This window comes from Salvelinus sp. IW2-2015, linkage group LG4p (assembly GCF_002910315.2).
Source record: "Salvelinus sp. IW2-2015 linkage group LG4p, ASM291031v2, whole genome shotgun sequence".
NCBI lineage: Eukaryota > Metazoa > Chordata > Actinopteri > Salmoniformes > Salmonidae > Salvelinus > Salvelinus sp. IW2-2015.
The window spans coordinates 4,777,530-4,804,781 of NC_036841.1; the positions used below are offsets into that span (position 1 = coordinate 4,777,530).

Sequence of the window (27,252 nt, forward strand, 5' to 3'; positions counted from 1 at the left end):
CAAACAAGGGTAAATACTTATAAAATGTCAATCTTTATTTAAACCCAAACTACAGCGTCCACAATGAATGCACAACATAGCAAATAGGTAACAGAATGCTAGCGTAAAAAACACAGGACATATCAATTCCATTACAGTTCCAATGGGAGAAAAGAGTATTAATGATTAACTACCAATTTAAAGAAATGCCACAAATGCATTTTACAGCTATATCAACTACTAAACTGATGAGACACAAATAACAGTACACATTTGCAGCAATGTGTCAAAAGGAAAGCCATAAATGAAATGCAATAGAATTCACATTCTGAAGCCTTATTGGAGAGATCTGATGGGAGGGCAACCAATTCAAACAATTTAGCAGAAAACCCCTCAAACTTGACATTGTGTCCTAAAAAAGGTGGTCCTAGGCTTACATACATACAAATTCCAACATCTTCAGGCCATCCCTATCAGTTGGTACACTTGGTCCATCACAGTTATGGAGATCGCCATAGCTGTACCTCGTTTCCCCTCCTTCAGGGAGCAGTAGTTATATTCATAACTTCACGACTGGCTGGGCCAAATTGTCTGACTGTACTAGACAGGGCCGCATAAGGATGTCCATGTCATAGAATATCTACAATAGAGAGGTAATCCTCTGAGCAGAGCGCCAGTCTCAACCGTACATGTCCTCTCTGTCTGCGTTGTAGATCTCTCCCTCCTGCAGGGAGGCGAAGTTGAGGAAGTGAGAGGGGCGATGGACCTCGTGGTAGAACTCCTTGGGATTGGACAGCTGCAGGTCATACTTCATGTTGGGGTCGTGGCGGACACCTGAAAGAGGAGGATGTATAATTGAGATACTTTTGGTAATGTAGTGTATGTGGACAACCMTTCAAATGAGTGGATTTGGCTATTTTTCAGCCACAGCAGTTGCTGACAGGTGCATAAAATCRAGCAAATAGTCATGCAATCTACACAGACAAACATTGGCAGTAGAATGGCCTGTACTGAAGAGCTCAGTGACTTTCAACGTGGCACCGTCATAGGATGCCAGTTCGTCAAATATTTGCCCTGCTTGAGTTGCCCTGGTCACCTGCAAGTGCTGTTATTGTGAAGAGGAAACATCTAATAGCAACAACGGCTCAGCAGCGAAGTCAAACTCACAGAAGGGGACCGTCAAGTGTTGAAGCACGTAAAAATCATCTGTCCTCAGTTGCAACACTCACTACCGAGTTCCAAACTGCCTCTGGAAGCAACGTCAGCACAATAACTGTTCGTCGGGAGCTTCATGAAATGGGTTTCCATGGCCGATCAGCCACACACAAGCYTAAGATCACCATGCGCAATGCCAAGCATCGGCTGGAGTGGCGTAAAGCTCGCTGCCATTGGACTCTGGAGTAGTGGAAAAGCTTTCTCTGGAGTACTGAATCCCACTTTACCATCTAGCAGTCTGACAGACGAATCTGGAGAACGCTACCTGCCCCAATGCATAGTGCCAACKGTAAAGTTTGGTGGAGTAGGAATAATGGTCTGTGGCCCTTTTTCATGGTTCGCGCTAGGCCCCTTAGCTCCACTGAAGGGGAATCTTAACACTACAGCATAATAACATTCTAGATGATTCTGTGCTTCCAACTTTGTGGTAGGCCCTTGTTTCAGCATGACAATGCCCCCGTGCATCAAGCGAGGTCCATACAGAACGCAGACTGCGAGCCAGGCCTAATCGCCCAACATCAGTGCCCGACCTCGCTAATGCTTGTGGCTGAATTGAAGCAAGTTCCCGAAGTAATGTTGCAACATTTAGTGGAAAGCCTTCCCAGAAGAGTGGAGATTGTTATGGCAGCAAAGGGGGGGACCAACTCCATATTAATGCCCATGATTTTGGAATAAGATGTAAGATGAGCAGGTGTCCACATACTTCTGGCCATGTAGTATATGTTGACAAACACATACTTCTGGCCATGTAGTATATGTTGACAAACACACTACACACTGGTTGTAAAAATGCTTCATTTTCCTAATATGCTATTTCACTGATGTTGAATTTAATGGTTTCAAATACACTAAGATTTGAAGACACTGATAAGAGGTTAGCCATTAAACAAGATTCTCTATTTAGCACAAGTTTTAGTCTGGGAATAGGTTTTAATGTGTCTGCGAAATCCACCCTCCAAGCAGTGTGGGCTTAGCAGAGAATCCCGTGCTCTATGCACTACTCACCCATGAAGTTGTAGTTCCAGGAAACCTGTCCAGGCACCATGAAGAAGCCCAGGAAGCGGTCAGACAGAAGCATCTGAACCCTCTCATAGTGGGAGGGCAGGTAGCCCTTGGGGTTGTTGCCCTTGTCTGTGTTTTGTCTGCCCCACTCGTACCCACTGGGAGTCAGCTTGTAGGCCGTCAGAGTGCATGAGCCAGGAGTGAAACTGGAAATGAATAAATATACATGATGCAACTAGAATGTTAAGAAGAAGAGATGCATGTATATGTGGACTTGATCAATGTTTACAAATGTGGTTGGGACAGTGAACTAGACTTGTGTGATGAATAACCTTGCGGAAGTCCCGAAGGCCTTAACAACAGGCTAACCCAGTCTAGTGAGTGACGAGTAGACTGCCTGGATTCAAACCCAGACGGTCACACCAACCAACATACAATGCCCTCCATCATGAAGTAAAACCTTTTTCAAATTAGCTGCTACAGTTGAAGTCGGAAGTTTACATACACCTTAGCCAAATCTTTAAACTCAGTTTCACAATTCATTACATTTATCCTAGTAAAAATTTCCCTGTCTGTTAGGATCACCACTATTTTTAAATTTGAAATGTCAAAATGGTAGAGAGAATGATTTATTTTCAGCCTTTATTCTTTCATCACATCCCCAGTGGGTCAGAATTTTACATACACTCAATTAGTATTTAGTAAAGCTTGCCTTTAAAATTGTTTAACTTGGGCAAACTTTCCGGGTGCCTTCCACAAGCTTCCCACAATAAGTTGTGAATTTTGGCCCATTCCTCCTGACAGAGCTGTGTAACTGAGTCCAGTTTTAGCTCTTCCTTGGCTCCCCCAGCACACTTTTTTCAGTTCTTGCCACACATTTTCTATAGATTGAGGTCAGGGCTTTGTGATGGCCACTCCAATACCTTGACTTTGTTGTCCTTAAAGCCACTTTTGCCACAATTCTGGAAGTATGCTTTAGGGTCATTGTCCATTTGGAAGACCCATTGGGACCAAGCTTTAACTTCCTGACGGATGTCTTGAGATGTTGCTTCAATATATCCACATCGTTTCCTGCCTCATGATGCCTCTATTTTGTGAAGTGACCAGTCCCCTCCTGCACAAAGCACCCCCACAACATGATGCTGCCCCCGCCAAGCTTCACGGTTGGGATGGTGTTCTTCGGCTTGCAAACGTCCCCCTTTTTCCTCCAAACATAACGATGGACATTATGGCCAAACAGTTCTATTTTTGTTTCATCAGACCAGAGGACATTTCTCCAAAAAGTACAATCTTTGTGATGTGCAGTTGCAAACCGTAGTCTGGCTTTTTATGACGGTTTTGGAGCAGTGGCTTCTTCCTTGCTGAGCGGCCTTTCAGGTTATGTCGATATTGGGACTTGTTTTACTGTGGTAATGGATACTTTTGTACCCGTTTCCTCAGCATCTTCACAGGTCCTTTGCTGTTGTTCTGGGATTGATTTGACTTTTCGACCACAAGTACGTTCGTCTCTAGGAGACTGAACGCGCTCCTTCCTGAGCGGTATGACGGCTGCGTGATCACATGGTGTTTATACTTGCGTACTATTGTTTGTACAGATGAACGTGGTACCTTCAGGCGTTTGGAAATTGCTCCCAAGGATGACCAGACTTGTGGAGGTCTACAATTGTTTTTTGAGGTCTTGGCTGATTTCTTTTGATTTCCAATATGTCAAGCAAAGAGGCACTGAGTTTGAAGGTAGGCTTGAAATACATCCACAGGTACACCTCCAATTGACTCAAATGATCAATTAGCCTATCAGAAGCTTCTAAAGCTATGACATCTTTTCTGGGATTTTCCAAGCTGTTTAAAGGCACAGTCAACTTAGTGTACTGTAAACTTCTGACCCACTGGAATTGTGATACAGTGAATTATAAGTGAAATAATCTGTCTGTAAACAATTGTTGGAAAAATTACTTGTGTCATGCACRAAGTAGATGTCCTAACCGACTTGCCAAAACTATAGTTTGTTAACAAGAAATTTGTGGAGTGGTTGAAAAACGAGTTTTAATGACTCCAATCTAAGTGTATGTAAACTTTGACTTCAACTGTATATGCAAACTCACTGCTGGTAAGTGTAAAGAAAAAAGCAAGTACAAGAATCTGGCCTACCTGCAGGTGATGATGATGGTCTTYTCTCCGTCCCAGGCGGGGTTGTCAGCCATGATCTTGGCGTGGCTGGTGACGTCCTGGGGGGAGAGCTGGGGAGACTCGTTGGGCTGGGTGTGGATCCAACCCAGGGGCTCCATCTCCTGTAGGGGGGAGACAGGGTAGAGAGGAGGTGAGACACGGGAAGTAGAGAGGGGTGTGTGTTCTGCCCTCATCAGGAACKAAACACTTCCAATTTCAAAGGCTACGGCATACATAAAAACACAAGGAAAATGAGTCATGGTCCATGGTTAATCACTTCCAAATACTGAGACGTGATCCAGTAAACCGCATGCATTACATGGCATCAAATCGTGTTATATGCATGTGTGTCCGAGTGTGTGTACATTATCCCCTCAGTCTGTACCTTGAGGTACTCGTGACCAGGCAGCTGATTGGGTAGGTGGACGGTCTGATGAGTTCCCCACTGGGGTACCATGACGATACACCGGATCTCCTTCACCTGGGGGTTGTCAGGGGGACTGGTGCCGTACAGGTAACCTGCAATCTGAAGACAGAGGGGATGCACACGTCAGCAACACACGCATTCAGATTTACAGAYATACAAAACTATACAAGACATGACTGAAGGTATTCTAAGACCAAATAGTTCTGTTCCAGGAGCACTTTATTCATATAAGAGGATTACAATAGTAATGGGATGTTGATAGATATGAAGGTAGAGTGATTTGACTGTTTTAGCATCATGGTAGGCATTTTATCACAAGGGTCACAAGCAGACAACTAGGAGGAGTTTACTGTGATACAAACAGGATAGACCGTAGGCTACTGACCTGGGCTCGCAGGTCTGAGATGCAGATGAACTTCTTGAGGACGTTCTTGGGCAGGATGTAGGTGTAGCCTGTCTCCTTGATGTCATCAGACGACACGTAGATGTGGTTGGTCCTCAGGTGCAGGTTGGCAGCAGAGATGGCCCTGCAGGAGGACGAGGAAGAGCCATGTTAGGACTTTCAGACAAGACAATAGAAACAGAAAATAATTCTTAAAAAAAGGTCAAGTTATCAAAGAGCCATTAAAGACGCTCTATTGACTTCTGAAGCTATGGCCTTGATTTTGCAACTCCCGCTTTGAGAACTATTATATAACAATCATAAAGCTCCATGAAAGTTTATTACATTCCTTTGTCAGCACCATGTGTGAGTGGAAGGATATATAAACCTAATTCAAATGTCACAATCATATTCTATGAGATGACTAATATTATTGTAAAAATATAGGGAAATCTACATTTAAAATCCAAATAGTCTCCCCCTACATACCTGACTCTCCATTCTGTCTTGGAGGAGAAGGTCTGTGTCTCGTAGTTGGAGGTTGTTGAGGTGATGATCTCGTCTCCGTGTTTGTTGACTGTGCGTGTCTGCGTGGCGGTGAGCTGGGACTGCTCCTTGGTCTGCTTCTCGATCTCAGCGATCTGCTGGCGCTGCTGGGACGGAGCAGAGATCTCCATGCCCAGGATGATGTCACGGATCTCAGACTGGGTCAGAGACGCCACGTTGACACTGGGGAGGACAGAGTTGAAGTCAGATATGGTTGAGGGAAGTTTGGGAATGAAATGCATGCTCGCTTGCAGTGGGAATCCCAGATGCTACTTGATTCCACAAAAATAGTCCTACGCATTTTTGCATTAGTTTATTGAGATTGTTAGAGATTTTTCTTTGAGAGGTGTTGTGAACTCTCATAATGGAAAATGGAAGTTAATATACGTATGACAGCATTATGAAGCTTCATGACAGCTTTACGAAGGCCACCACAGCCACTCACTTGTTCTTCTTTCCATAGTCGGCCAGGATGAGGTCTTTAAGCTGCACCTCCACCTTGATCCACTCCTCGTCGGTCAGCGTGGGCCAGATGTGGTGAGGCTCTGTGATGGTGGTCTTATCAGGCTTCAGGATCACCTTGGCACGGTCGTTGTTCACATGGAGCGCCCTTAGGATCAGGATAAGACGTGAGAATGCCTAGAGGCAGGAAACAGAGGCATACAGACACTGGTTAAACAGGGGAATGACAGACACAGCTCCCCCAATAAAAAGAGCTTCTAGAATGAGAAACAGGACTAGACAATTATGCCATAAATATCAACATTCTTCAAGAAGCTGGCTCTTATGTATATATTATATATATATATTTTTTACATTGACCCCTATCAGCTATAGTTGGTAGAAATCTCTGTTAAATCGTTTTTAGTCTCATTCTAGTATTATCGGTCACAGGAAGTGAACGGCCACTCACGGTCTGGGAGGAGAGTGCCTTGAGCCAGTCATTCTACCAATACTACCACAATCTTGCTTAAGTCTCATTCTAAACTCARCAAAAAAATTCAATGTCATCTCACTGTCAACTGCGTTTATTTTCAGAAAACTTAACGTGTGTATTTGTATGAGACAAACTGAACAAGTTCCACAGACATGTGACTAACATAAATGGAATAATGTGTCCCTGAACAAAGGTGGGGGTAAAAAATCAAAAGTAACAGTCAGTATCTGGTGTGGCCACCAGCTTCAAGTACTGCAGTGCATCACCTCCTGCACCAGATTTGCCAGTTCTTTCTGTGAGATGTTACCCCACTCTTTCACCAAGGCACCTGCAAGTTCCCGGACATTTCTGGGGGGGGAATGGCCCTAGCCCTCACCCTCCGATCCCAGACATGCTCAATGGGATTGAGATCCGGGCTCTTTGCTGGCCATGGCAGAACATTGACATTCCTGTCTTGCAGGAAATCACGCATAGAACGAGCAGTATGTCTGGTGGCATTGTCATGCAGGAGGGTCATGTCAGGATGAGCCTGCAGGAAGGGTACCACATGAGGGAGGAGGATGTCTTCCCTGTAACTCACAGCGTTGAGATTGCCTGCAATGACAACAAGCTCAGTCCGATGATGCTGTGACACACCGCCCCAGACCATGACGGACCCTCCACCTCCAAATCGATCCCACGCCAGAGTACAGGCTTCGGTGGAACGCTCATTCCTTCTACGATAAACGCGAATCCGACCMTCACCCCTGGTGAGACAAAACCGCGACTCGTCAGTGAAGAGCACTTTTTGCCAGTCCTGTCTTGTCCAGCGACAGTGGGTTCGTGCCCATAGGCGATGTTGTTGCCGGTGGTCTGGTGAGGACCTGCCTTACAACAGGCCTAAAAGCCCTCAGTCCAGCCTCTCTCAGCCTATTGCGGACAGTCTGAGCACTGATGGAGGGATTGTGCATGCCTTGTGTAACTCGGGCAGTTGTTGCCATCCTGTACCTGTCCCGCAGGTGTGATGTTCGGATGTATCGATCCTGTGCAGCTGTTGTTACACGTGGTCTTCCCCTGCGAGGACGATCAGCTGTCCGTCCTGTCTCCCTGTAGCTCTGTCTTAGACGTCTCACAGTACGTACATTGCAATTTCAATGTCATCTCACTGAATACTTCCGGCGCCGAAAAAGAGACGGCCGCCTCGCTTCGCGTTCCTTGGAAAATATGCAGTATTTTGTTTTTTTATGTGTTATTTCTTACATCGGTACCCCAGGTAATCTTAGGTTTCATTACATACAGTCGGGAGGAACTACTGAATAATACGATTAACGTCAAACTCATCATCGTTCCTACCAGGAATATGACTTTCCCGAAACGGATCCAGTGTTTTGCCTTCCACCCAATACAATGGATCTGATCCCAGCCGGCGACCCTGTGCGACGCCGTAAAAGGGGCAAACGAGGCGGTCTCGTGGTCAGGCTTCGAGAACGGGCACATCGCGCTCCACTCCCTAGCATACTACTCGCCACATGTCCAGTCTCTTGACAATAAGGTTGATGAAATCCGAGCCAGGGGTAGCATTCCAGAGAGACATCAGGGATTGCAACGTGCTCTGCTTCACGGAAACATGGCTAACTCAGAGACGCTAACGGAGTCGGTGCAGCCAGCTGGTTTCTTCATGCATCGCGCCGACAGAAACAAACATCTTTCTGGTAAGAAGAGGGGCGGGGGATGCCTTATGATTAACGAGACGTGGTGTGATCATCATAACAACACACAGGAACTCAGTCATTCTGTCCTGATCTAGAACTCCTCACAATCAAATGTCGACCGCATTATCTACCAAGGGAATTCTCTTCAATCATAATCACAGCCGATATATTCCCCCCAAGCAGACACATCGATGGCCCTGAACGAACTTTATCTGACTCTTTGTAAACTGGAAACCACACACCCTGAGGCTGCATTCATCGTAGCTGGGGATTTTAACAAGGCTAATCTAAAACAAAACTCCCTAAATTCTATCAGCATATCGATTGTGCTCCAGGCTGGAAAAACCCTAGATCATTGTTATACTAATTTCCGCGACGCATATAAGGCCCTCCCCCGCCCCCCTTTCGGAAAGCTGACCACGACTCCATTTTGTGATTCCAGCCTACAAACAGAAACTAAAACAACAAGCTCCCGCGCTCAGGTCTGTTCAACGCTGGTCCGTCCAATCTGAATCCACGCTTCAAGACTGCTTCGATCACGCGGATTGGAATATGTTCCGCATTGCGTCCAACAACAATATTGACGAATATGCTGATTCGGTGAGCGAGTTCATTAGGAAGTGCATTGACGATGTCGTACCCACAGCAACGATTAAAACATTCCCAAACCAGAAACCGTGGATTGACGGCAGCATTCGCGGAAACTGAAAGCGCGAACCACTGCTTTTAACCAGGGCAAGGTGACCGAAAGCATGACGAATAAACAGTGTAGCTATTCTCTCCGCAAGGCAATCAAACAGGCTAAGTCCCAGTACAGAGACAAAATCGAGTCGCAATTCAACAGCTCAGACACAAGAGGTATGTGGCAGGGTCTACAGTCAATCACGGATTACAAAAAGAAAACCAGCCCCGTCGCGGACCAGGATGTCTTGCTCCCAGAAGGCTAAACAACTTTTTTGCCCGCTTTGAGGACAATACAGTGCCACTGACACGGCCCCCTACCAAAACCTGCGGGCTCTCCTTCACTGCAGCCGAGGTGAGTAAAACATTTAACGTGTTAACCCTCGCAAGGCTGCAGGCCCAGACGGCATTCCCAGCCGCGTCCTCAGAGCATGCGCAGACCAGTGGCTGTGTGTTTACGGACAATTCAATCAATCCTTATCCCAGTCTGCTGTTCCACATGCTTCAAAAGGGCCACCATTGTTCCTGTTCCCAAGAAAGCTAAGGTAACTGAGCTAAACGACTACCGCCCCGTAGCACTCACTTCCGTCATCATGAAGTGCTTTGAGAGACTAGTCAAGGACCATATCACCTCCACCCTACCGGACACCCTAGACCCACTCCAATTTGCTTACCGACCCAATAGGTCCACAGACGACGCAATCGCAACCACACTGCACACTGCCCTAACCCATCTGGACAGAGGGAATACCATGTGAGAATGCTGTTCATCGATTACAGCTCAGCATTTAACACCTGTACCTCCAAACTCTCGTCAAGCTCGAGACCCTGGGTCTCACCCCGCCCTGTGCAACTGGGTCCTGGACTTCCTGACGGGCCGCCCCCAGGTGGTGAGGGTAGGTAACAACATCTCCACCCCGCTGATCCTCAACACTGGGGCCCCACAAGGGTGCGTTCTGAGCCCTCTCCTGTACTCCCTGTTCACCCACGACTGCGTGGCCATGCACGCCTCCAACTCAATCATCAAGTTTGCGATGACACTACAGTGGTAGGCTTGATTACCAACAACGACGAGACGGCCTACAGGGAGGAGGTGAGGGCCCTCGAAGTGTGGTGTCAGGAAAATAACCTCACACTCAACGTCAACAAAACAAAGGAGATGATTGTGGACTTCAGGAAACAGCAGAGGGAGCACCCCCCTATCCACATTGACGGGTCAGTAGTGGAGAAGGTGGAAAGTTTTAAGTTCCTCGGTGTACACATCAGGACAAACTGAATTGGTCCACCCACACAGACAGCTTGTGAAGAAGGCGCAGCAGCGCCTCTTCAACCTCAGGGGCTGAAGAAATTCGGCTTGTCACCAAAAGCACTCACAAACTTCTACAGATGCACAATCGAGAGCATCCTGTCGGGCTGTATCACCGCCTGGTACGGCAACTGCTCGCCCACAACCGTAAGGCTCTCCAGAGGGTAGTGAGGTCTGCAGAACGCATCACCGGGGGCAAACTACCTGCCCTCCAGGACACCTACACCACCCGATGTCACAGGAAGGCCATAAAGATCATCAAGGACAACAACCACCCAAGCCCCTGCCTGTTCACCCGCTATCATCCAGAAGGCGAGGTCAGTACAGGTGCATCAAAGCAGGGACCGAGAGACTGAAAAACAGCTTCTATCTCAAGGCCATCAGACTGTTAAACAGCCACCACTAACATTTAGCGGCCGCTGCCAACATACTGACTCAACTCCAGCCACTTTAAAAATGGGAATTGATGGAAATTATGTAAAAATGTACCACTAGCCACTTTAAACAATGCCACTTAATATAATGTTTACATACCCTACATTACCATCTCATATGTATATACTTGACTCTATATCATCTACTGCATCTTGCCACTTTTATGTAATACATGTACCACTAGCCACTTTAAACTATGCCACTTTATGTTTACATACCCTACAGTACTCATCTCATATTGTTATACCGTACTCTATACCATCTACTGCATCTTGCCATGCCGTTCTGTACACCACTCATTCATATATCTTTATGTACATATTCTTTATCCCTTTACACTTGTGTGTGTGTGTATAAGGTAGTAGTTGTGAATTGTTAGTTATACTTGTTGGTTATACTGCATTGTCGGAACTAGAAGCACAAGCATTTCGCTACACTCGCATTAACATCTGTAACCATGTGTATGTGACTAATAAATTTGATTTGATTTGAATTTATTGCCCTTGCCACATCTGCAGTCCTCATGCCTCCTTGCAGCATGCCTAAGGCATGTTCACGCCGATGAGCAGGGACCCTGGGCATCATTCTTTTGTGTTTTTCAGTCAGTAGAAAAGCCTCTTTAGTGTCCTAAGTTTTCATACTGTGACCTTAATTGCCTACCGTCTAAGCTGTTAGTGTCTTAACAACCGTTCCATAGGTGTGTGTTCGTTAATTGTTTGCTTGTTCATTGAACAAACATGGGAAACAGTGTTTAAACCCTTTACATTAAAATCTGTGAAGTTATTTGGATATTTACGAATTATCTTTGACAGACAGGGTCTGAAAAGGGATGTTTCTTTTTTGCTGAGTTTAATACAAAAAGAGTAGAAAGTAGACTCACGGTGTAGGAGGAGATGGTCTTGAGCCAGTCGTCGTACAGGTTGAAGAGAACCATCTGAGGCTCAGGTGGCCTTCAGGATTAGGTCTCCAAACTTCTCCACCTTCAGACAGGCCTGGAAGGGCAGCTGCAGCTCAGAGCCCTTGATCACGATGTTGGGGAAGTCCAGCAAGTGCACCTGGGAGGAGGAAGGGATACAATTTTTTTCACATTGGTCATCTCAAATCTGTCAATATTAATAATGTCAAATCGTATCAAAACATATCACTGATCATCGCAATAGTTAATATTTATAATCTCAGTCAAGTTCAACTGAGTCCTTTCCTTCACCTCTACTGATGTGTAAATTGGGCAGATTAATGCCATGTCTATATCAATGAGGTGGTGTGTGAAGCACAATCAAGCAATCGATGTGATTGAGTTATGGGGTCTCACCTCAAGGGGATCCAGCATGCCCTTCCTGGTGACAATGATCTGTTTGGGCTGCTCCTCCACAGGTAGGGAACGAATAAGAGCAGCCACCTCCTCAGCTGTCTTCCACTTAGCCAGCTATAAAGGGAGAGGGAACAGAGGAAGGAAAGGAAAGAAAGATGGAAGGGAACAAGGTGAGGACATTTTATTTATTAGATTGTTTATTTAACTAGGCAAGTCAGTTAAGAACAAATTCTTATTTACAATGACGGCCTACCCCGGCCAAACCCTAACGACGCTGGGCCAATTGTGTGCCACCCTATGGGACTCCCAGTCACGGCCGGTTGTGAATTGAACCAGGGTCTGTAGTAACACCTCTAGCACTGAGATGTAGTGCCTTAGACCCCAATGAGCATAACTAGTCTTCCATGCATATTTGTTTTGCTCCATTCCAGAGTCTTATTGCCCTGTGCATTGCTAAAGAGAGTGACAGGTCTTTTTCATTTGAAGATGTACCTGTCCCAGACGTTTCTGTCCGGCCCACACAGAGGTATGGATGATCTTGAGGAAGAGCTGACCTGTCCTGGGGTTGAAGATGAAGATGGCTCCATTGATGGGCTTGGTGGTCAAGTTACCCTCAAACGTCTGCAAGGACAGAGCGGGAGTATTTACATGACTGAAGACAGAGGATGCTGAACGCCGAGACTAGCTATCTAACAGTAGATCTTTTCACAAATGTTTAATTGTCTGAAAATGTTTCACTCTGCATAAAAAGCTATTCTTGAGGTACACTGTTGTGCCAGACAGAATCCAACCCATATAATTAGAATCTCTAGAACATTGACACAAATCTCAGAATGTCTGACTCCTCACTCACCTTGTGGATGGTGACACGGTAGACGTTAGTGTCGTCCACAAACCAGATGATCTGATTGGAGAAGAGCTCTCCGTAGTTCTGGGAGGACAGGTAGGGCTCAGTGGGCTCTGAGGAGTAGAGYTGCAGACCCTTACGGATGCGCTCCCTCAGGACGTACAGAGCAGGGTTGGCCTTCATGATCTTAGCCATGGCCTGCTGGATCAGGGGCTTGCCTCCCGGGAACCAGTTACCATACCCACTGGAGAGAAGGGAGAGAGGTAGGGAGGGAGAGAGAAAGAGGGTGGCTGGTGAGTTCCTATGTCACGTAATAGACATAAACAAACAAGTGTTCGGTAACAACCTTGAGTTCACGTGTGTGAGAGGGCAACTGTTGACAACTATACAAGACTACTAGCTACGCTAACAACATTTCCCATCACTTATCATGTGGACATTAGTGGTAATGCTAGAACTCATGTCTACAGGCTAGCAAATGTATCCATTACTTATCATGCAGACATTAGCAGAAATGCTAGCGTAGCTATGCTAACCTGTGGAGGTTGTAGGCCAGGTCGATGGCGATGAGCACCCCGGTGGGGGAGGGGTAGATGCTCATGTTGTCTGTGGTGTAGTCCAGGAACTTGGCTCTGGCGTAGCGCTCGATGTCGTGAGAGTCGTAGTCTCCCCAGCGAAGCTGTATGTCGATCCAGTACTTCTGGGTGGTGGTGCTGTCCATCACGTCCCTGAAGAGGGAGAGAGGTCAAGGATTAATTTGTACTAAGAAAGAAATAAGGTCTTTATAAATTGCAAGAAGAACTTGGCTTCTTGTCAAACTTGGATCTATTAGATCATCGAAGTTTGGAAGCCGCTTCCATTTTGAGAGGGCATATTAAAAAAGAAAACCTGCGAAACATCGTTCATATCCAACAAACTAAGAAAAGGCTTCAGTGTTAACCTGATACAAAGTTTAAAAGACTGTAGTGTCGTACTTTGAGTCAGCGAGCAGCGAGGGGCGTGAGACGTTCCACTTGTAGGAGGCGAAGAGTAGTATGTCGGCGCAGGAAGAGTTCATCTTGTAGGACTTCCTGGGGTGAATGGTCTCTTTCTGCACTGTCTCGATCTCCAGGGCATCCAGCTCCTGGTCAAACACCTACATACACAGAGGGAATTCATTATTTTCTGGAAAAGTTTTTATACAATCAAAATTGACTTTTCAACCTCGCTGTTTTGTGATGTTGGTAGAGAATGTCCTTTAAAAAAATGCAGTGACATTTGGTTTTTGCTGCCCGGAAAGGCAGTGAAGGCAAAGATAAACAAAACGTATCATTGGAGTCTACACTTATGTCTCAGAGTCATCAGACGTTCTGTGATCCCTGATTGAACCAAATACATCAAGCTGAGATATAAGCTCCTAGTAACGTGCCTGACAGAGATCCATGACGACACTCTCGTGGATCTTCTGCCACAAGTGAGCCCTGAAGATCTGGATGAGGGAGATTTTCAGGGTGGGGATCTTTCCGTGCATGAAGATCCCGGTCAGATCCAGCTGSACCTGGAAACCCACGTACACCTAGAGAGGACAGAGTACGGAGCCTAATTGTGAGTGTCAAGAGTAGCAAAACAACATCTGGGAAATGCATCCGTGTGCGTGTAATCGGGTACTCACGTTGGCCCTGTTGATGGTGGGRGACCACCAGAGGGTGAAGCGACGGTTGGGGATCTGGTTCAGACCAGATCTCTGGGCGTTGGTCAGCTTCTTCCAYTTCATGGACTCCTCAAAGCCACTGGCCTTCTCCCTGTGGTGAAGTGGAGATCAGGCTGGAGGTTAGCGAGGTAAAAACCCCATACCTCACATCTACATTACTGATGTTATACTGTGTCTTTGAGCATGCATACCACAAATATTTTGGAAATGTTTGAAAAAAGTGTGCAAAGCGGTGGCTACTTTGAAGAAACTTAGATTACATTTTTTGGGGGTTACTACATGATTGCACATGTGTTATTTCATAGGTTTGAGGTCTTCACTATTATTCTACAAGGTAGAAACCCTGGAATGAGTAGGTGTGTCTAAACTTTTGACCGGTAGTGTATGTACGCGCACACACGCAACAATAACAATTAAGTCATATAGTGAATGAGTGTGTGGTACTGACCAGAAGAGACCCTCCCAGGTGGGGAAGTACGTTCCTTTGAAGAGCGTGTGTTCCAGGATGCCCTCCACCCCTCCCAGAGCCTGGATCATGTCTGTCCTGTAGTTGTTRAGGTTCCACAACTTCCCGTCGTGCCGCTGGTGGGTCCACCAGAACGGGTTCTGCTTCAGAACCTACAGGACAATCAGACAGACTAGAGTTAATGTTCTGCTTCACAACCTAGGAGACTATTAGAAAGAGCATATCATTAATGTTTGGACAAATGCTTTAGGCATTTACCAGAATTGAAATGTATTTGTAATTTATTTGTAAATGTCCAAGTCCATCTTTCGTTAGAGCTCATTAAAAATATGATCTGCAGTACCCACTGGTCCGTATCTTACCTGGTACTGTTTGAAGTCAGTGCGGACCCTCCAGCCCTTGTCGTAGGCCAGCGTGTGTCTGTCCTTCTGGAACAGGGTGTTGATACGGGGGATACCTCTGTCCCAAGAGTCCTCTAAGTCCTCCAGGGTCAGACGCCTGACAGGAACACAAGACATCTATCAACTCTCATAGTACTAAACCTCTGAACCATATGACCATCGGGTTACAGACTATGGAGCGAAGGCTAGGTTTACACTTCGAAAAGTCTTCTCCTTAGCAAAACCTCTAAAATGTTGAGTTATACATTCTGGCATGCATCAAAATCTCCAAGTGGAACCATCCGTGCAGGGTGTGATTAAAAACGCCAAGTGGAGCTTAAAATCCAGTCTACATGGGGACCAGGGGTTGAGATAGAGCAACTGTCTTGCCTGTGTAGGTGTTCAGTACCTGTTCTGTGCGATAGCCTCCTGTCTCTTCAGGGCGTACTCTGCCCAGACTCTCTGGGAGTCGATGAACTCACTCTCCCAGGGCTGGATGTARCGGTACAGGTTAGGAATCAGCTGGTCCTCCTCGTGGCTCATACCGGACCGGAAATGAGTGATGCCAACGTCAGTCTGCTTCGACCACCTGAGGGAGAGCGGCAGGACAAGATGGGTTAGTGGCAGGAAGGAAAACTTCCCTCCAACTCGTAATTTAAAACATGTATTAATATGTAATAACTAAATTTCAAAGAGGCAGTAATGCAACCAGGTCTATCTTCATTAGTCAACTAGGAATGTCATATCATTATCCAGCTCACATTTCTATCAATACCATGTTCTCTAAGTTTGCAGTAAGTAGACTTTGTTACCCTCATACAGGAACATCTATGGCCCTTTTTATACAAATCCTAGCTTCTACATATTCTGCATTTTGCGCTCACCTCAGATCGGACTGTGGGATGAGGACGTGTCCCATGGACAGCATGCCCAGCCCTCCCAGCTCCTTGGGGGTGTAGAAGACCACAGGGGGGAAGCGACTGGGCATCTTGGAGTTGAGGCCAATCTTGATACGGGTCTGGATCTTGTTCTCACATTTCACCAGCAGGTCCAGCAGCTCCTGGGTGTTGACCACCGCCTCGCGGAAGTACGTCATCAGACCTATCAGAGCCGTGTTCCACTTGTTCACAATCTGAGGGGAGATTCAATTATTTCAACATTAGTACAGTTCTCATAACTCTAGACTACATTTATGAACCCAACTAATGATTAAATAAAATAAAATAAATTTCTTTAGTTGGTATACTTCTATACACAATTATATTTAAATGTGAGAAAAACAATCTCAGTGAAGAAAGGAACAGTGGTGTTTTGTAAAGGAGTTACCTTGGTGAAGGTGGTGGATCCCGAGGCCATGAGGATCTGTCGGACTCTGTTGTGGAACCGCTGCATGGACTCATCATCCACACGCAGGAAACACTGGGCCGTACGCTCTTTGGTCACCTACATACAGATGGACACACAGATGGACACAGTAAGCACAGCCTTCTCACTGCATTTATCCTACAGTTAAAGGGATAGTTTCCCCAAAAATAGTGTTCAAGCGATTCATAAAACCTTAGTACAAGGGACTAAAGTGTAGCAGTGTATCAGTTCCAGTCAGCCACGGTGATGAAGGTCTGACTGTATCTGGTGGTGGCTGTCATGAGTGTTTAGCATGCCACTGTTCCCCTCTATCGCCATGGAGACGCAGGACAGGGTCAACTGGTGTGCACAGAAACCAAGTAACATCACCCTTCCTCAGTCCTCTCACCTCGTTCTGCAGGTTCCAGACGCCGTCCTTGTGGGTGAACTCCTCGTAGCTGGTGCGACACTTGGGCAGGATGCGGCACTCGAAGCCACACATGTTGAAGAGCAGGTTAGGGTTGTCTTTGCTGTAGACGGACACAAAGCTGTTCTCCCATTGGACCGTGGTCACAGAGCGAGGCAGGCGGTTCTTAATGTCCCAGAACACAGCACGACCCCTGGACGGTTAGACAGGGAGGGACCACTATTATTTCACAAGTGTCGCAGGGAAAATAACACATGCAGGCAGGTCTCACGTCAGTACATCTCACACAAGGACTGCATTATTTTCTCAGCTACTCCACTATGGTTCCATATAAACTCCATCTTAAAGAACTAGCAACGGGGGGACGACTCACAGGTTGACGTCGTGCTTCATCAGTCTCATCCTGGCGTCTCTGGGCCAGCACTTCTTGTTGTTGTAGCCCACAATGTTCTCGTTGTTGGGGTCAGGGTGCTCCGTCAGGTACCTCTGGATCAGGTCCCTGGCCTCATCAGCTGAGAATCTGGAAAGAGAAAGAAGGAGGACATGTCAACCACTGAGCTTCTACAGATACCTACATGGAGAAGTCTAAGCAGTTAGTCTGCACCAAGTAAAACTTTGTGTGCATGTCTTCTGCTCCTACTCAGGTATTTGATGTAGAGTCAGTTAAGGAGTACTACCACCTATCTAAGGTGTGGTCTAATTTGTGTACCTGAAAAAGATGTGTATGCGGTCAATGTATCTGCAGTAGAGGCGGATGGGATGGGCGCTCTCTGTGGCTGTATCCTGGAAGGACAGGAAGTCGTTGGGCATTTGAGGGGGTCCAGCCATCTCACTGGCCCGGTGGAGGCCCAGCACCAACAGGTCCATGACCAGGCCGTAGTACTGCACGATGAACGAGGCAAACTGCAGACCACGGATGATACCGTACGAGTTGGTGTGGTTCATGTCCTGGGATGGGAGAGAGGAAGGATATGACGCTGGGTCTATATATACGCAACTAAACAGTTAGTAGGGTGAAGTACAAGGTATGAAATCGAACAATGCCATCGTTCAACAACAAAAAGATATTCACAATGCAAATACAATATCTTCCTCATTGCTTTTGAATGAGGAAAATTGGAATCTCAATTTACTTCATGACTTGACTGAAATGTAATTGATCTAAACCCTGCACAACAAACCCCTCCTCAAGATGGCAAGGTGTTCTCACCTTGTAGTTGATGACCACGTTGTTCTTGGCGGTCATGTAGTCAGCGATGTTGTGGTCCACGATGAGACGCAGCAGTCTGTTGAGCAGCGTCAGATCTATTTTCTCATACATCTTCTCATAGCGAGACTCCAGCATCACGTTACATTCTCCCTCCATCGTCTCCCACACATCCTGCAGGTTGTTGATGCCTGGCAACAGTGTTTTTGGCCAGCATTAATGGATATATAATGAAAGCGTCGAACAGAAACAATTGAAGTGTCTGTTGATACGTCTTCCTAATATACAATATGCATTGGCAGCATTGGCTTTGTGAATACACATATACAACTACTATAAGCAACACTCAACATTTTGGGACTTTTGAAAGCAACGTTGTCTACCCAACCTAGTCCTCACCTTGGCACCACTTGTAGACGAGGAGTGGAGGAGGCTCTGTGTCAGCTGGTTTGATCCAGGGGGGGAAGAGACGTCGTTTGTCAGCCTCATACCACAGGTACTGGTCNTTGTAGACGAGGAGTGGAGGAGGCTCTGTGTCAGCTGGTTTGATCCAGGGGGGGAAGAGACGTCGTTTGTCAGCCTCATACCACAGGTACTGGTCCAGGTAGGCATCTGTGATCTTCTCCAGGGGTTCCACGTCATACACAGGCACCAGGTGGCTGTACAGGTCCATGAACTCTATGCCCACCTAGAGAGAAGGAGGGGAGAGAGGAATAAGTGATTGTTAAGTTCATAGAACAGAGATAGATTTGGGTATTGATATAGTTGTCTTCGTCAACTGAAAGTTCAAATAATCTCCATCTCGTTAGACAAAAATGGGGGGAACCTAGAGGTTAACTTGTGTTTTCAGAGTAACTTAAGTTGCTAATAAACCGATCATGAGGCAAAAAGCTCAGTGTGTATATAGAGTTTGTCCTGGGACTAACCTCCTTGAAGGCTCTCTGTGTGAGCAGGTGACGTTTGATTCTGGACAGGGCCTCGTGAGGGTTGTCATAAGCCTGTTCTATCAGCCCCAACTCCTCTCTCTGGGACTGGTTCAGCCTGGACTTCACACTGGAAAGAGACAACAACCACACGGTCAAGTCACTGCAAGATCAAATACATAACATACCTCAGCAGAAAGAATCTACAGGCATCTCATTACCCAATAAGCTATCCAAGGTAACATTTAGCATTACAGTACATGTTCCCTAACAGGAGGCTACAGGGAGTTTGTGTGTGTTACCTGTAGGCCTCTTTGAGCCTCTCCAGGGCCAGGATGAGCAGCTTGGTGTCGTGTTTGTAGGACAGCGGGGGGAAGGGGATGGGGGAGAAGCGTCTGCTCTCCAGCCAGTGGACTGTGGTGGTGTAGATGGCCACAGCCTCCTCTGCTGTGATGTATGGACCATCCTGGGAGACACAGATTACATATTATACACCCTGCTCTAAATGGATATGGCAATATGAAGTCATAGGAACCAAGTTACCAGTTTTTAAACAAACAATAACTATACCTTATAATTATAGAAAGAGACACGAACAAGTGTCAGAGTATTATACTACCGACTCAGCCTGTTCTTGAGAGACTGGTGGCCCTGTTAACTCTGCTGGTTTGCTGTTGCATATCTGAATTGTCTACACTTCTCACAGCAGAGTAGGTAGTTGCACCATAGAGATAAAACTGTGTTTTACTTCCATGGTTGCATCAGCTATGCAGAAGGCTACCTAGTGCCTTCTTTCCCATAAATGAGGACCATAGTGTGTGTTGTATTACCTTCAGGTAGTTGTGCTGCCTCTCCTGCTCAGCCTTCAGGTACAGACGGGTCAGTCTGCCCAGGTTCTTTTTGCACACAGTCTTGTCCACGGTTGCGCCGCGCCTGATTCGCTCGCGGTTATAGTGGGCCGTGTTGGTCCACCAATCAGCTTTGGCCTTCACGTAGCGTAGGATCATGTTCTCGATGGGGGTGGGCAGGCCTGGGACCTGGAGGGAGGACACAGATTAGACAGGTCAAAAGCTGTCAATATTGGATAGGTGTAAATGAAGTACCTTCCAGGGAATCAAACTGCTTTTATTGCTTACAAAATCATTATTGCTGAAGACAACTGCGTTTGACGAAAGATTATAATTCTTTAACATGTCACCAATAAATATTCTTAAAGCAATCATCTACTCTGCATTCCCTGAAGCATTCCCTGAACTGCCCCTACCTTTTCAGCAGTCAAACCAAGCACACACACCCCTGGAATGAAGACCCAACATTCCATTCCCTCTATATGCTGCCTCCTCACCCCTGTACATCCCCTCTATGTCACCATACCTTCCAGGGAATGTTGGCCTTCCAGCAGCGCCASGACTCAGAGAGGTGCTGCAGGATGGTTCTGGCCTTGTTCTGCTTGATGCCCTCAGGCATCATGTCCAGGATGTCGTGCATCACGGCCGCACGCAGCTCCAGGTCAAAGTGGGACTCCACRCGCTGCTTCGTCACAGTCTTCGCCACGCCCTTGGAGTGACGACCTGTTGAAGGGGACATTCATGATTGGTTGATAGACTGATTGAGAACACCATTCTCATGTGAGTAAATCAATTATCCATAGTTAATTCATCACGGTTTTCATATCATCACAGTCCTCCCTTTTCATAACCCTTCACACAGACACATCTAAATATTTACAATTGCTCAAGGGCACAAAAGCAACTTGGCAAACAAGTAGTTCATTGATGGGCCATACCGCATCAGTTGATAATGATTAATTTCACACAAACAATTCTAACATGACCCATGACAAGTTAAAAGGCCTTACCTTCGAACTGCCTGGCCAGCAGGTTGCCGAGCCATCTCTCTAGCAGGGGGGTGATGCCCCTCATGAAGAACAGCCATACCCTCCATCCTGGGGCCCAGAACCCACAGCCTGGACCCTTACCCACCGGACCCTGAGAACACACAGTAAAACGCACACCTTCAACAACAAACTCAGGCTTCAGTTCTGTTCCAGAATAACCACCAAAACATTATTGAGCAGATGTGTTACTTAGTGGTGTCTTCAGACGTTTCCTTTACTAAATCTGCAATAAAGGTAATGTTTGTGTGCATTTACATAGATCTGTCTCTGTGTGTATACTCAGTACTCACAGTATTGAAGCGGTAGTAGATTAGGTGCTTGAGGTCCTTGCACATGCGGATCTGTCTCATCAACTTGTACTTGTAGCGGTACATGCCAGTCAGCTGGCCCACATGGGCAAAGATGTACTGCAGCCCGTCTGACAACTACAGACCAAGGAGGAAGWAGGGAGAAACAATACATATTAGGAAATACTTTAAATTGAAATAGGTTTGACTCATTTGATAAAAACAGGTACTTCCTGGTAACTCGAAATGACACAACGACAAGGTTCCAGTTTAACAACGTTTACTAAACTGTATTAGCACACATGGTTGCCATTGCACTCAGGCCAGGTTCATCAACAACGAGACTGCTGCGCAGGCGCACTAACAACTGAGTGATAGCCCCGTAATAACAGAAATATAGGGATACTTAAATCATGAACTTAACGCTTCCAATTGTGAGCCAAAATCAAATCATGCTATTTAAACCCCATAAAAATATTTTATTGGAGCTTTAATGTGATTCAAATGTGTGTTACTGACCTGGAAAGCATCCACATTGCCCAGTCTGTACTGTACATGACTGTCCACCACCAGCTTGCTGAGACGCAGCACCTCTCTGCACAGGTGGAAGGCATTCCCGAACCTGGACTTCTTACGTTCCTGAAGGGACAGACACCACGGGCGCATTCAGCATGGTACAACATTGTGGAACTCTTTTATATAGAACTGACATGATTCCTTATTCTACTTGTCAAAGAGGCATGTTCGTTCTATATATCATAGTTCTATCTGCAACGTTCCACAAAGTTTGCCTACTGAACGTGGCCCCGAAAACCCCTAAACTCAGTGCAGGTTAGATAAAACATGCTTGCAATGTAGCATGACACAAGCACCCCCTGATATTGAGCTACTACAGATTAGGATTTAGTTATGCAACAACTAAGTAAGAAGGGCCACGGTAAGCCGAGGCAAGGGGTTGTTTTTGGACCAGACTTGGGTCTACTTTGCTCTGTCTTGCATTTTTTTACATCAGCTGGCATCTAGTTTGACTGGTTACCTTTGTGGTGAGGGTCTTGACAGGCTTGAGGTTGAAGTTGTAATCCAGGTGCAGGTAGTTGAGGTTCTTGCGGTGGATGAGCAGGTTGAGCATGTTGTAGCCCTGTCTGCACACCTGCAGGCCCACCTCCACCCAGTCCAGCTTAGTCGACTGGAAGAACTTGGTGGCTTTGAAGGAACGGAACAAGTACCTGTAGGGGAGGACAGAGGAGGCTGGTCAGGTTCTGTTGTACATTTGTTCCGCCAAAATGGTGCTGCAAATAGTACATTTCAGTTATTTTTCCGTATGAAACACCAACGAACAAACATTGCCGAAATTCATGGTTTGTATGGTAATTTGAGAATTACTTGAGAATCATCATTGATGCTTACCTCTTCTTCTGGGCCTTGGGTGGTCTGTGTTTGAGAGCGTTGAGTACGTAGTACTTGAGCAGTTTCTGGTAAGACACACGCACCTTCACTGGCTGGCCGGCCGGGCAGTGCTCACGATACCTGACATGGGAGGCAGTCAGGCAGACACTCACTAATTAGATTTTCATTTAGTATTACCATGCCATCTTTATTAGGTTTACAATATCAGCAGAGACAAGAGAGTTCACAGATATAGCAGTCATCTTCAGTCATTACAGGTCTATGTAGGACATGCTACTGAGTATTTATTGTAAAAGAGAAGGTTTCCAATGACGTACCTAGTTTAAAAAAGGCAATAAATACATTTACACAGCAATATCAATTCCCATCCTACATCAATTATTACCAAATAATGTTATTTGAGTGTTTCCTCACCAGTTCTTGATGAGTGGGATGTCGATGGCCCGCCTAGTCCTCCCAGAGCGCAAGTTGAAGGGACGTGGAGCCCAGAGCAGAGCGATTCCATTGGCTGTGTTGTCTGTGTAGAGGGGCGTCTCCTTCAGGAAGGGCTCCACGTACTCTGGAAGCTCAAACTCYTCGTCATCCTCTGGCAGAGGCTCCTGACTCTGTAGGGGTGTGAGTATTGTGAAAGAAGTTGGGAGGAAAGAGCGAGTGAGGGGACAGCAACAGGAGCACACACACTGCAATAGAGGTATCCACTATTAGTTGACTCTCCCATACTCAAAATAAGTGTTTGAATGCTGATGGACTAACTGCAGCACAGGTTCAGCTCAACCAGTAACCCACCATTCAATTCTCCTTCAGTCGTTACGCACTTGCATTGGTTTTCTTGCCTTTGTAGGAGGGCTAGTAGCTAGGTAGATATAATTTGAGACTTTTTTGTTTGTTCCCCAGACAGAGTTAAAAGGCGCTGCTGGGGCAGGGTTCACTACAATTCAAGAGAACTTTGTCCCCGAAGGGCAATTTGACTGCAGTGCATTGCGTACAGTACACTAAAAATAACACATACCTTGATTGAGTGTCTGTGGGAGATGGGGTTGATCAGGGGGTCAAAGTAGAACGCTGGCAAATCAGGATCCTCAGTCTTGATGAAAACCACGTTGGGAGTGTGGTACCTACAGAAACACTAGTTAGCATTGGTGGCGTATCACCCAAATGTGTGCATATCAATAGGTTTCCATTTCTGGAGTCTGGGAGGTTGTTCTGGGGCCTGTATGAGATAGACAGTAGAGGGCATCTTTCTCACCAGGTGAGGTGAACGTGGTGGGGAAGGTTGTTGTACAGGTATGGGAAGGCAATCTTGTACTCCGTCCTGATTGGCTGTCTGATGATAATCTTGTTGATGTCGTTGAACTCGTTCCAGTCTTCATCTCTGAGATGGGAGAAGAGAGTTCAGGAACATATACTTCAACAGTGTAATGCCCAAAAGCCACCACATGGTAGACAGTACTAGGCTGTTACCACTAAGGGGTAACAGCCTAAAGACCCAGGCTCTTACTGGAGGTTGATGTCCCTAACTAGGGGTTCAAACTTGGGTCCCCCAGGGATGGCCATGTTGAGAGCCTTGGAGGTGAAGAAGGCCTTCAGGTCAAACAGGTAGAAATAGTTGTAGTCCACCAGGTCAGTCAGCAGCTGGTTGGCCAGACGGTACAGCGTGGACATCATGGGCAGGGTGAACTGCCAACGCCTGTACGTGGTCCCGTTCACATACCTGGAGTTGGAGGGAAGAAGAGGAAGGCAGGTTCATACAAGGACTAGAATAAAATTGATATCCATTCCAGTCACGTTTTGTCTTGATTTCAACTTACCCAGAACTTGTGCTAAACCAACCAAGACTTGTGTTTAAATATTGTGGCTTACATTAATAGGTTTCAGGTCTTTGGTACGCTGTGATAATGTTCTGATGACCACCAGGCAATAGTTTAAACTGTGTAATTTGAAAATAAAATGAAACTCAGTGTGGAGGTGTCCTTTACACATCAGGACTGTCCAGAGAGAAACCAAAACAGGTTTTGCTGTCACTCACTTGTTGGCGTCCTTGAGGGGCTGGTGTTCGTAGAGCCACTCCGCCACGGAGGAGTCCTCTTCTGCATCCAGCTCCATCTGGATGGCCTCCAGCGGCTCCACGTCCAGGATGTTATCAGCGTAGTCCAGCGGAGGTTCCTCATCGTCAAAAGGAGGGAAACGCATACGCTTGAAGTGACGACGGTCCCTCTTCTCACGACGCATCATGATCCACATGGCGCTACGGAGAAAATGTAACTAGCAAGTGAACAAGGATCWTCTAGGTGGTTTGAGGCATCTATGGCTAACTCTAGTGTCTAACAATTCAAAAGAGGACTTTTATGGAAACTAGGCATGCTTCAATCCATAAACAGTCCTCAATTGTTCATTCACTCTAAAAATTACACCAAAACAGAAATAAAAACATGCATGAACAGAACATTAGTCCGTCTCACCCCCACTGGGCGATGTAGACAGGCTCAATGACCCAGGGGATCTCGTTGACGAAGGAGATGGCTCCAGTGATGTGGTATAGGACAGGCACGTCTCTGATCTGCTCCCAAGGCATGGGCATGTTCTCCAGTAGCTTCAGCACCGCGTGGGGCATGTACTTCAGGGCTCTGTGGAGAAGACCGCACAAAGAAGGAAGGGAAGTGGAGACAGTGAGGAAGAGGTGTGAGTGTTGGGAGATGGGTGAAACGAGGAAAGGGAGGGGGGGCATGGTTAGCAAACTACAATTGTTTTAATTATTGTGATAGGTTCATGTTTTACCGGTACGGCATACCACCACTATTTATTTTGCAGGGACGCCGTACCACCGTACTTTCACCCCTGGATACACAACATTTTCCCAATTCTTCTCCAAATCACCAGAGTTCCATAGAGACACTGAGAAGTTTCTTCATACCCCAGGTAGACCCTCTTGTCGTGACGGAACTTCCTGTTGGTCATGTCACCGTGGTCCCTGATGATCTTACGGACATGCTCAGGTGGCATGTCTTCCTTCTGGGCGTCAACAAACCCAAACTTCCTCTTCTCAGAGTAGCGCTTCGCCTGCAACTGCTGCCATTTTCTGGCTGTTGTATTGTGAAAATAACAATAATGGTTGAATTATAATTTCATGCAATGGAATTTTCTATTTCATGAATTGAATAACAACCCCATGGAAATCATTGGCAAAGGGGCAATGAAATGTTATGGTTTTTGGTAGATGACAGACACATGAGGCCAGTCCAGTAGCTGTACATTAGATAAAACACATTGATCAAACGTTCCCCTTGAGCTGAACCCACCTTTCTCTTGCAGTTTTTCCTCAGACATGTAATCTGGAACCTGGRCTGGGGGATGGATACCTGGGGGCATTCCACCAGGTACCCCTCTATAAGGGAATGCAGCTGCCATTGCGGCTCACAACTAGAAATATTTATAATTTAAAATATTAATAAAAAGGGTCAAACAAGAATCATGTATTATTAGTTAGGTAGTACATCAACAACGAACATAGTCCATGAGTGTCAATAACAAGTAATGCATCAGCTTACTGTGCTCAATTCATCATGAAATGTTTCGATTTGCCAACACGTTTACAATGGCTGCTGCTTTCTGGTAAATATAAATAAACTAAATCAAAGGTGAGAGTAATTTTGTCAATATTTCATAATGTTAGCTAGTAGGTGAAATCTTGAGCAGTATAAAGTCTGGAAAGCTAGCTAGGTCGCTGGCTACCTAACTTAATTAGCGGATGCTTTATAACGTTAGCTGTAGCACGCGTACAAATTCAAGTGTGTCGTTAGCACACACAATGGGGAAAAGCACAGGTGGGCAAATTAGTTGACCAATCGATAAATAAAATGCTAACCTATCATACGTGGTTTGATTTAGCTAACCAACGTTAGTTGACTAGTAGTTATTAGTTGGGCAACAACTTTTTTTTTGTGAAGGCCCAGAATGAAAGTGCTAACGTTAGTCTGCTAATCCTAACCGGATTAATTGCACAACCAGAGGACCTGGCAAAACGTACCTCCTCCACGTCCAGGGCAACTGCTTCGTATTGAAAATAGCCTCGGTTTGCACACGATTAGAACATCTCTCGGTAAAAAATGATATTAACTTTTCCCTGCTTTTCACGACTGTGTTGGTTAGCCTTCCTCCTGCCCAAAGCACGCAGTGTAAACGACATCGCACGTTGCGCGCACTTCCCTTGAATTCACAAACGTACAGTACGCTGTTTGATGGATTTCGAACAACACAAACAAAGGGGGCTACGCAAGAATATSCACAAACGTAGAAGACAA

At 46.1% G+C, this 27,252-nt stretch overlaps 1 protein-coding gene across 1 annotated transcript; it reads right to left on the minus strand.

Annotated features, from left to right (window-relative positions):
* Positions 1-14: 14 nt before the first annotated feature.
* LOC111959443 (pre-mRNA-processing-splicing factor 8-like) lies at positions 15-27,070 on the minus strand. The gene is given in 44 exon segments (XM_070437399.1): positions 15-813; positions 2,200-2,402; positions 4,345-4,484; positions 4,748-4,888; positions 5,175-5,316; positions 5,661-5,900; positions 6,163-6,356; positions 11,648-11,710; positions 11,712-11,822; positions 12,080-12,193; positions 12,572-12,700; positions 12,933-13,170; positions 13,463-13,654; positions 13,901-14,061; positions 14,335-14,481; positions 14,578-14,707; positions 15,065-15,234; positions 15,445-15,580; positions 15,872-16,051; positions 16,347-16,594; positions 16,789-16,905; positions 17,216-17,426; positions 17,607-17,753; positions 17,943-18,181; positions 18,444-18,631; positions 18,840-19,128; positions 19,367-19,493; positions 19,666-19,829; positions 20,194-20,400; positions 20,738-20,934; positions 21,222-21,351; positions 21,551-21,685; positions 22,067-22,186; positions 22,584-22,773; positions 22,955-23,074; positions 23,369-23,559; positions 23,964-24,069; positions 24,201-24,326; positions 24,453-24,665; positions 24,981-25,199; positions 25,414-25,578; positions 25,866-26,034; positions 26,251-26,371; positions 26,979-27,070. Coding segments are annotated over 43 exon segments (7,113 nt in total). The 5' UTR covers positions 26,360-26,371; positions 26,979-27,070; the 3' UTR covers positions 15-658.
* Between the last annotated feature and the right edge of the window lie 182 nt (positions 27,071-27,252).